The sequence below is a fragment of the Rhinolophus hipposideros genome (genome assembly GCF_964194185.1).
Source record: "Rhinolophus hipposideros genome assembly, chromosome: 20".
NCBI lineage: Eukaryota > Metazoa > Chordata > Mammalia > Chiroptera > Rhinolophidae > Rhinolophus > Rhinolophus hipposideros.
The window spans coordinates 7,922,873-7,933,871 of record NC_138066.1 but is presented as its reverse complement, the minus strand read 5'-3'; the positions used below and the strand labels follow the sequence as shown (position 1 = coordinate 7,933,871).

The 10,999-nt window shown below is 42.3% G+C and overlaps 1 protein-coding gene and 1 pseudogene across 3 annotated transcripts in view; one reads left to right on the top strand and one right to left on the bottom strand.

Annotated features, from left to right (window-relative positions):
• The first annotated feature begins 9 nt into the window (after positions 1–9).
• Positions 10–10,999, top strand: part of ADPRM (ADP-ribose/CDP-alcohol diphosphatase, manganese dependent) — a 15,454-nt gene continuing 4,464 nt past the window's right edge. The window contains exons 1-5 of one of the 2 annotated variants that reach the window (XM_081027387.1): positions 10–111; positions 916–1,102; positions 3,822–3,898; positions 7,375–7,992; positions 8,958–9,074. In XM_081027387.1, coding sequence (XP_080883513.1) covers positions 7,392–7,992; positions 8,958–9,074 — 718 coding nt within the window. In that variant the 5' untranslated portion in view covers positions 10–111; positions 916–1,102; positions 3,822–3,898; positions 7,375–7,391. The remainder of the gene's footprint in view (positions 112–915; positions 1,103–3,821; positions 3,899–7,374; positions 7,993–8,957; positions 9,075–10,999) is intronic. The other variant, XM_081027388.1, reaches the window with a different exon arrangement.
• On the bottom strand, positions 3,555–4,456 carry LOC308489280 (cell division cycle-associated protein 3-like; annotated as a pseudogene). The gene is made up of 2 exons: positions 4,345–4,456; positions 3,555–4,278 (listed from the first exon to the last, which is right to left on the bottom strand). The product of its transcript is annotated as a cell division cycle-associated protein 3-like (transcript).

Sequence of the window (10,999 nt, the reverse complement as noted above, 5' to 3'; positions counted from 1 at the left end):
GTTTCCACTTCCTCCGGAAGTCAGGAGGAGCCGCTCTCTCCGCTCGTCTCGATGGTGGCGCGGTCGTCTAGCGTTTAGTCCGGGAGCCCCTCGCCCAGGAGTTGGCGCGCGGTAGGTGGTTCCTCGCGGTTGGAGGCGGCTGGGTCGGGGCTGGGCTGGGCTGGGCGGGGTGGGCAGCAGGGCCTGGCAGAGCGGGTTGCTGCGGGGTTCGGGCCTCGGCGCGGCGGTCCTGAGCGCGGGGGGCTCCTGGCTGCGCTGGGCATCCCCAGGCACGCGAGGGAAAACCCCGCCCGGAGACCCGCGGGACCTAGCCACGCCCACCCCCACTCGCGTCGCCCTCTTCCTGCCCAGGGTGGAGCCCGGCCCAGGGGAATGGTGAGGCTGTTGTCCGCCTTGCCCCTCGCACTTGAAATACTTTGACTTTGGGTTTGGTTGCTAGTGAGGGTCACTTGAGTAGTTCATAAGGCGAGGGCGAGTCAGGTGGGGTTGAGGTGCCTGGCGCTCCCGGTTAGTCTCGGGTTGTGCGGAATTAACCTAATTATACATAACAGCTCAGTATATACTGCGTCGTGTCCATCCCTTAGCTTAGTCTCCCGGGGCCCCGGTTCCTTAAAATGCTCTCGTCGACGCCCCTGCCCCCGTCAGGTGCGTGGGTTGAAGTTTGTTGATGAGTGCCTCATGTGGGACGCTGGTTTTGTTTGGGGACAGCCCCGTGATGAGCAGCCTGAGAACATCCGGGGTTTAGTTTTCGTTTCTTGTGAAAGTGTGACTCGCATGTGTCCTGTCTGCCGTTGTGGAGGCCTCCATCTCTGTGAACTTAACCCCCGTCCCTCCCCCCTTCCGTGGTAGAATTGCAAAATACGGGAAAAGGGGGGAGAAAAAGTCACTTTCTAATTCTAGTCCTTAACTTTTTAGATCCCGCTCCTGCGTGGCTTTTTTTCAGTGGCTTCCCTGAGAGCAGAAGTAGCGACTGAAGCGTGGCATTTTCTGGGGGCGGCACAACCAGCCAAGGGTGCTGCTGCTGCTCTAACGCGGTCACAGTCGTAGTCTCGTGTCACCCACGTTTCTTGATTCCGAGGTGGAACGGGAATTTCTGCTCCAAGTAAGTGTTTGCTTAGCACTGCATACCGTTTTTAATCAAAGTAAAGTTTCTGTCTTGGAGTTGCCTGTGTGTGGGTGGTAAGATTTTCTTTTTTTTACCCTCTTACTTGTGTGTATTGCCCAGGGAGAAAGTTTTCCTCAAATCGACACAAAGACACAAAAGCACCTTGCTTATTCAGACAAGGAGCATCTAAAATTATTGTTCATTCTTCTGCTCAATTTGTAGGTTAATTGACCGAACACACATCGTATACATTTGAGTTCAGGGGTGTGTTGAGCTGGTCTGTTCGAATTTTGTTTGCCAGAATGATTCTTTTAATAGGTTTGTTTGTTTAGCAGAGCATTTTTATGCAACTTCGTCTTAAATTTATAACGTTAAAGAAATACTAGCTTCTAAAACAGTTGCTGACTCACAGTAGGCGTTTTGTAACTATCCCGTGGATGGATTGCGAGTAACACGTATGAGCCTGATTTCATGGACCCATGAAACTTTAGTGTTAAAAGATACGTACCTAAAACATGTACTGTAAACTTATGACTTGTATTATTACTATCAAACCACCGAGATCCCCACATGAGGTTTTTTCCTTTTAATTTAGATACTTTTCTTGAAAGAGGTAGGATGCACAATGTTATCTAATACATGTTCTATCGTTAGTGACAAGGCTGATGACATTTTGTGCTTGACATAACGTTAGGCTGTTTTGACTAGGCCTAACTTTGTGTGACCTTCCTAGCACTCACATTTTTACTTCATTTCCAGTTCAGACATCCACCCCTTGTGCCTAGCCACCAATATTTCCTGCCTCAACTTTCCTGTTACTGTAATGTTTAGCACAGTTAAGTTTCAAGACCACCACCAACCCCCCCTTCTATAGTCACCTATCCCATGGGCTCTGCATGTAAAAACTACGCTCTCCCATCCTTTTCCTCAACCACTTCTGGCTTAGGCTTTGAGCATCTCTCTCGCGGTAGGTAGTTCCCCTTAATAGAGTCTCTCCCTACTAATTTCCGGATTTGTCACCCCACCCCACCCCCTTTTTATCTTTGACAATAGTGAAAAGGAAACATTCTTCTCAATGTAGGGCTGTCATTCACAATGTCATTATAGATGCTGGAGGACTTTCTATAAGGAATGTCAGCCTTTTGCCAGTCTTACTTATTACAGAGTTCTATTAGTATCGTTTTGGAGCAAGTTTTCAGCAGTTAAGCATCCCTACATATTTCTCCCTCGTCTTAAAAATCGTTGATGCGGCTAAGGTGGTTTTTACAAAATGCTGGCTGTTTATCCTGCATCATGACTTTCTGTAGGCATTTTTGGAGAAAAACTTGCAGTTTTCTACATAATTCTGTTCTATAAAAAGTTGTATCTTGAGGTTCACTAGGCAGATAACTTTTCAGATACATAATTAAAAAATAATTCTTAACATGCATATAGTGCTTTATTTATGATTTACAAAGTACCCTGTTTTCCTGAAAATAAGACCTAGCCGGACAATCAGTTCTAATGCGTCTTTTGGAGCAAAAATTAATATAAGACCCAATATTATATTATATTAACCTGGTCTTATATTGTATAAGACCCGGTCTTATATTACATTAAAATAAGACTGGGTCTTATATTAATTTTTACTCCAAAAAATACATTGGAGCTGATGGTCTGGCTAGGTCTTATTTTCGGGCAAACACAGTAGATGACTGGATTATAACCTACTTGAATCTCACAACCAGTGAGGATTGTTTTACTCTAGGAAAACCTGGAACTACAATTCAGGGTCTTCAATTTTAAAGCCTTCAACAGTTCATCATAATACCTCTTAACTAAATCTTAGAAAACTTACAATATAATAAATGGTGCAGGCAAAACTTTGAAAACAAAAGCTTGCTATTTTCCTTTCTTTTCGAAAGCAAATTGTTTCCTTACGTCTTCTAAATCTTTCAGACTCATTTTCTCTCAACTTTAGAATGCTTTTTTAAAAACTTCATAGACATTTAAAAACACGCAAAAGTAGAATAAACCTCGTGTACCCATTACTAGCTTCAACAATTCTCTCCTTATTTACTTTTTGTGTGTATTTGGTGGAATAGGAGGATATTTTGAAAAAATTCCTTGGCATTAGAATGTTTATTCTAAATCTCCCCACTGGAAATGTCCTTTTTTTTTTTTTTTTTTTTTTAAGCCACTTCCTTTAATGTACAAGAAACACATAAGACACAAAGAAAGGGCAAGAAAGCTCTCAGTTCCAGAGTTGGTAGTTTAGGGGGAATCGAAGAAAATGAGCCTTTCCAGTCTTTCAGGGAAAGAAGGGGCAAGAGGACATAGAATACCACTAGACCCCTGGGGAACCCAGGGCTGGGCCTGCACCTGGCCTCGTTCTCTACCACGGCTAAGTGCTGATTTTCCTTGTCATGGTGTTAGCCTTGCTCCCATGCTTGTCCTCCAGTTCTCAGAGTCATCCAGTTCCCAGAATGGCCCCATCCTTTAGTTCTCTAACATTTTCACTCGGGAGAAGGTCACTTACCCTGCCGTGGTGTCAGAGACCCGGGGGAGTTGTCATCCTGCAGGATGGTGAGGGGAGGTCACCCTATACTGCCCTGCCGTTTTGTTTCCATCTGTTGTACTTAGAACCTGAAGATCGGGGCGTCTCGGTATCTCAAGGGCTTGTCTGAGCCCTGGCTGGCCATAGGGGTTTCTGAGGGCTGTCCTGTTTCCTCCTCAGAAAACATCTGCTTGGAAGGGAGCTCATTCTGACTCCAAGGTGACATCCGTCCTCAAGGGAAAACTGGGTGCCCAGAGGTAAGTCCAGTTCAGAAGATGAAGGTGCCTCTAGATGCAGAACAACAGGTTCTGGGGGAAGGTTCGATTTGGGGGCTTCCGTCTCAAATATTTCACTCAAATACTTCACTCAGCTCTTTCACCCGTGGTTTGGGGGCGCTCTGCTGCTGGTCTTCATAGGTGTCCGTGCAATGCCAAGGGTCGGAGAGCCGAGATCTGAGCCCTGGCCCCTCCACCTGCTCCCTGCCGGTACGTTTGGCTGTGGAGAGCTCTCCAGCTGGATGGGAGTGCGCAGAATGCTAGCACTAGGTGAACGCGGGTCTGCCACTCGTGCCAGAAGCTGCTGTGGGGGGGAGGCTGTGCTGAGTGACTAGGATGCTCTTGGATGAGGCAGGGCCCGGCTGGGGCAAGGAGGGGATGCCTGTGAGAAGTTACTCAGGTCTCAGTCCCCACCGACCATGTCCGACCTCGGACTCCAGACCACCCAGTCTTCCCAGTTCCCAGCTGAGGAACCTCCTGGCCGCTGGGCCAGAGGCCTCTGCGGGGGCAATGACTGGTGCAGCTGACTAGGCGGCTCATTCCGGCCAGCCAGGCCCTCTAACTTATTCATTAATTTATTCAAGTCACTTAACTAGGCCCCAACTCCACCTTTGGGTGCACAGCAACTCGAGCCTCAGCTCCCGAAGCTCTGGAGATGACTTTAGAGTTTTTGTTCTCTCTGCCCGCCAGGACCAGCCTTTCTGAGCTCCCTGGCGTCTCCACGAGCCATAAAATAAGACTGAACTAGTCAGGGGAGTCAGTTCCCTGCCCACTTGGTTCTTTTTGTCCTGCCTTACTCACCTCTGATTTGATTGTCTTTCCTCGAGCGTGGCCTTGTCCTCCACTCTTGCCTCTTGTCTTTCCCTTAAAGATCACAGTATGAATTCAAGTTTCTGTTTTTCAAAATAATTTCTTTAATGACATTGCATGCTCCCTAGTCACAACCTTATTTTTAAAAGCTATATGTATTCAATATTTCGGATCTCTTTTCTACCCCAGAATACATGCTGTTTTGAAGTGTGTGGCCCTTGGTGGTTTTTCTACATTGCTTAACCTTTTCTTTAAAACGTTGGCAAATCTTCGCATACCTGTGAGAACTGTGTTCCAGTGGAAGGTGTGTCTGACAGGACTTTTGGAATCACGTGGCAGAAAACTTAAAGCTAATTAAATTTGGCTTTAAGCTCAGAGGACAACTTATTGGCTGACATAACTAAATGACCAAGAGCAGTCCTAGCAGAGAGAGATTGATCCAGGTATTCAACTAATGTTCCCAAGAGTCTGCATCTTTCTGTTAGTCAGGTTTGCTTCCTGAGGGTTGGGTTTCTTCTCAGTTAGCTTTTCCCCAGAACTCCAGGCTTATTAGCTTAGCAGAAGTACTTTTAATTGTTTTGCTAGTAATTCTAGCAAAAGTCCTAGGGTTGACCCTTGGCTTGCTTAGGTTAGATGCGTACGCTTAACTGACCAGAGGGCAGCTGGGCTTTTAAAACAGGCTGGGCCTGGGTCATGTGTCTGCGCTTCTCGTAAACCACATGGGAAATAAGGAATAGTTGCATAAAAAGGCATTGAGGTGCTGTCACCAGAAAAACAGAATGTGTGCTGTATAGGTAAAAAAACAAACAAACAAACAAACAAACCAAAACCCAAAAAACACAGCTGTACAGGAGAGAAGATCAATGGGACTAAATGCTCTGTAGGAGTTTATTACCTTGAAGGGTCTGAGTTTAAAGATAAAAATAAACAAGATCGATTGGCAGTGTTGATAAAAGCACTCCCAGAAACAGTTTTCTCTTAAGCTTTGGTAAGAATGTTCCACTGACACACTTGCAAAATTGTCTTCTGATTTGATTCTCTTATTCATCTGTGCTTGGAATTGCAAATATTTGAAACTTAGTAAGACTAGATAGAGATTTTCAGCTTAGATGAGTTTTGTATTTATTGTAATTGTATCTGAGTTCTTCACCTTCCAAATCAGATTATCTCATCTACCACCCCTCATACATATGGACTAACTTGATATCTAGTGGGGTTTTCAAATGGGGACTGCAGAAGCAAAAAGGCAAATGAAACTAACAAAATATAAGAAAACCGAACCATTTTTTAGGATGTTCATCTCTTTTTCTGGTGCTGCTGTATTACCTGTTTTAGGGTTAACTATACCTAACCAGGTTTATGAAGAAAGGAAAGTAGCAGAAGCTCATAATAGGGTAGATCAGATTGAAAGTATGTCACTGGTGTCAACAGTTGTAGAATGAAAAGAAGCCCCTAATTCTGAAACAAGTCAGATTGAAGTCTGGCCCTCACTGCCAGTTGTGGAGTTGTCATCTCCACCTCTGATAGGAGCTCTCTGACAATTAGGATTTTATAATTCTGTCGAGGATTAAAAAGAACTCGGGCGGTATATGAGTTCTTTAGCAAATGACTGGAGACCAGGAGTCTGAAAGTGATTTTAGAAATTCCAAATGAATTTCTTTAGAAACTACTAGGTTTTGATAAACTTAGATACCACGGCAGAATTTATGACTGTAAACTTTATAACAATAATAGTTGATAATTTAGGATTTTGGCCTTTGGTTTTTATTTTAATCTTTAGTATTCTTGGCCCTTTTACAAGATTATAAATAATTATAAATGAAGATTGTAAACAATATAAAGGAATAGCTTTTTCAAGTCTAAATCTCTTCTACTTCTTGGCCACTGAGGCGGGGCAGAGATCATGTGTAAGAAAAACAAGATGCCATACTACCTGTTTTGGTTGTAGGGAAACGGTATTCAGGTTTTTAAAAGTTGGTTCATATAAGAATCCAGCTGTTGAAGAACCAGGAACCCCTGCTCTCAGAAATGAAAATGGTCACGTCAGCATCATAGTTTTTCTGCCAGAAATTTTTGTTTAAAATTATTCCTCTCGTATCTTTATTGCCTCTCCATTATTCCAGATATAAAATATGAGGAACTTATTTCAGGTGACCTATCCAGCCTGACACAAAATAACCCATAGCAGGAATCTAATGTATAAAGTACAATGAATGAGTGTAATATATGACTTTCAAAAAAAGTTCCTGAAGTAGTTTTTTTGGTGTTTGTGAAAGAAGGTGCCTGTGTGTGTGTGTGTGTGTGTGTGTGTGTGTGTGTGTGTGTGTAAAACTGGTATATATTTCTTTAAAATTTCAAATTATACCAGATTTGAGTTTACTAGCATTAGAATGCCTATTCCTTAATAGGATAATACCCTTTGGTACATTATTACTCTTCCAAAGAATAGAAGTTACCTGTTTCTCATATGAGAAGACTGAAGCATTTCAAGGACTTGATAATTTGGACCTAAGACCATCAGACTCTAAAGCCCATGCAGTTTCCTCTATACCAGGCTACCTAGTGGATTAACTAGTAAATTTAATATCCATTTTACCATTTAGAAAATTAAGATGTTTATAACTTAGTTATCTTTTTTGCTTTATTAGAAACTTGTTTGGAGGTTATGGATGATAAGCCCAGTCCTGGAACCCTAAGTGAGAGTTCAGAACCTCTCTTCTCCTTTGGAGTTATAGCAGATATTCAATATGCTAATTTAGAAGACGGCTATAATTACCAAGGAAACAGACGGAGATACTACAGACACAGTCTTCTTCACTTGCAGGGTGCTATTGAATACTGGAATCAAGAAAGCACCCCACCGTGTTGTGTTCTTCAGCTTGGAGATATCATCGATGGATATAATGCACAGTATAAAGCATCAGAAAGGTCACTAGAACTTGTTATGAACACATTTCAGAGGCTTCGAGTCCCAGTTCATCATACATGGGGAAACCATGAATTCTACAACTTCAGCAGAGACTATTTAACAAACTCTAAACTGAACACAAAGTTTCTAGAAGACCGGATTGTACATCATCCAGAGACTGTGCCTTCAGGGAGTTACTACGCTTATCATTTTGCACCATTCCCTAAATTCCGGTTCATTTTACTTGATGCTTATGACTTGAGTGTCTTGGGCGTGGATCAGTCTTCTCCAAAATACCAGCAGTGTCTGAGGATGCTGAGGGAGCACAATCCAAATATGGAATTGAATAGTCCTCAAGGTGAATTATTCCTTTGAGCTGAGAATCTAATACATTGTCTTTAAATTCTTCAGCTACCTTTTATTCAGCAGGAAGATGGATGATTAAGGTAAAAGTATATTGTCGCTGTTGTTCAGGGTCAGGATTTCTCACAAGCCTCATGGCACGTGGATTGGTTGCAGTTGGTCCAAGATTTGTTTAACAGGGATCTGAATGCCTGCTTTGGGCCATGCGCTTTTCTAGAGCTTAGCTATTCAGAAATGTAAGAGGACTGACAGTATCACTAGTTTTGTGGATAGAGTGGAAGGAACAGGAACAGTAGGTAGGCAGGACAGATAATAAATGAAACGGAAACAAGATTATTTCCACGATGACAAACGCTACCCAGAAAATAAAGTATAATAACGTGGTAAAGGAATGGGATGGGGGCGGGCTATTTTAGTTTAGGTGGTCAGAGATAGCCTCTCCTGGGAGGAAAGCATTGAGGCCGAAACCTCAGCAACAGGAAGAGGTCAACCCTGGGAAGAGTCTTTGAGACCAAGGGGAAAAACAACGCAGAGGCACTAAGCACTGTAAGACTTGGGCGTTCTTGGACGCAGAAAGGCCAGTGTGGTGCGGGTGGGTATAGCAGTAGCTCAGTGGATACAGTACAGAGTGTATTTTATTTCCAGTGTAACAGGAAGCTAGTGAACTAAGCAGAGGAGTGTTAAGACTAGGAGTAAGATGCAATGTGGTTTATTTGTATATCACTCTAAACTCTTGTGGTTTCCTATTTTAATTGCTGCCAAATGTTCCTAAAGAAGAGTATTAGGTCGGTGCAAAAGTGATTGCTGTTTAAAAGGTTGAAAATAATGGCAAAAACCACAATTACTTTTGCACCAACCTACTACAAGTGTCCCCATATTAGCTAAGTTCGAATGCCCTCATGAGGACAAAAAAAAAAAAAAAAGGTGTTTGACGGGTCTAACTTACAGAATTCATTTTAGGACTTTCTGAGCCTCAGTTTGTCCAGTTTAATGGAGGATTCAGCCAAGAACAGCTGAACTGGTTGAATGAAGTCCTTACATTCTCTGACACCAACCAAGAAAAGGTGGTGATCGTGAGTAAGTATTTAAACAATTTGTTTACACTGGCATTTTAGAGAATAAGAGGAATCAGACTTTAAAGCATACTAACAATGTTTATATTGTGATATCCTCTTTCTGTAAAGTGAATGCTTAGTTTAATGTTTGTTTTTATTGAGAAATGATCTGAAAATAAGGTTATTAACGGTTAAAGTTGAGTCAAGAAAGAATTGTAAAATAACAGATACATCTTGCCAAATATTAGAGCCTGTGAATTGACCGTTCAGGTTTCAAAGTACAGTTTTCCCAAATGGGATCAATTTATATAGCAACATTTAAATGAGAAATTCAGTTTAGGCCCCATCCCAAATCTAAGCCTTAGGAGACCTACCTGTCAGTGCAGTGGCCACCAGAGGCCCCCTGCTGTCTCGATGAAAGCCAAGCCATTATAACAGGGACAGCACAATTGGCACTGAGCACTTATGTTATTATTTTCGTTTAGAATCATTTTTGACAGACATACTGCCGTCAGAGATTGTAGGAATCTGGAGGTGCTTAAAATATCACTCCGACGTGGGTGTGTGCACATGTGTGCGTGCGGAAAGAGCTGAATTTGGATTTGCCTTGTGGCTGGTGTACTTGGTTTGGGGGCTGAGATGATTAGATTCGTTTTTTAGGGATCTAATTAATGTTACATAAGGGATAAGACACTGGACTGAGGGTAACAAAGACGGAATGCTATTCTGGCTCTTAACTTCTATGAGCTGTGTGACCGGGCAAATGTCAGACTTACAAACTGCAGTTTTCTCAATATTGTATCAAAGGAAATTGTGAACATGAAAATTCTTTGAAAGTGATAGGCTGTTCAGATAGGTGATGATATAAAATTACGTTTCTCTCTCTATAGTTTTTACTTAACGCATCTTCTACCTATGTAGTAAAAACATGTAGATGGAGTAGGGGGGTTTCTGCTACCATCAGTATATCAAATGTCATTCAAGGCTTGGAAAATACAACGTACCCTCAGGTTTAGGGCTTGACGTGACACTATTTTGGATTTACAATAAGTGGTCTCAAAAACTGGGATTCTTCTTGTCTCTGCTTTTTGGTTTTCCAGTGCCAGGCTGGAATTTAGAGAATAGCTGTTAATCTAGAGAATACTGGAGCTAAGAGGGACCTAATGATCCTATAGTCAGACCTTTTCATTTTAAAGATAAGGGAACTGAAGCAAGAGAGAGTGAACTCATAGCTGAAATCATACAAGTACTGACAGCTGAGATTAGAGTCCATGTTTTCTATCCCAGTCTTCCTGCCGACTCTATCCTGTATTCTTCCCATTTCTCTTTACTTAATGTCAGTACACTTACCTACATGAGCAATCTCTTAAATTTCTTCCATTTTTCTGTAAGCTTAGAAACTGGATGAATAAAACCTTTAACAACTGAGTGCCTCAGGTTTTCTTTAGCAAAATTTAAAATGACTAATAGAAATTTTATTCTGTTTTCGTTTGGTTTTGCACTTTTCCCTTTGGCTACTCGATGTCATTTTGCCTAATTCTCAAGTTTTGGTCATGAAGTTGGAAGGATATAATTGCTCTTAGCTGAGATACGGAACACTGCAGCCGGAGGGGGTTTTGGGTGAAGAGTTCAGGAGTCCAAGTTTGAAAATATTGAGTTTCTGGTGCCTGTTAGATATCAGATGTCTATTACACATCTGCGGAGACGTTGAGTAAGCAGTTTGGACATACGCGTATGAGTCTGAAATTCGGACTAGAAGTTGGACTAGATGTATAAATGAAGTTGAAAAAATACAGTTATACTCAAAACTGTAAATTGCTAAGAGATCACCAAGCTGTTAGGTGTGGAGAGAGAAGTGAAGCATTCTAATAAGCACTGGGGAAATGAAGAGCCAGCAAAGGAGAATGAGAATTAGTAGTCATTGAGGTTGGAGGAAAACAAGGAGAA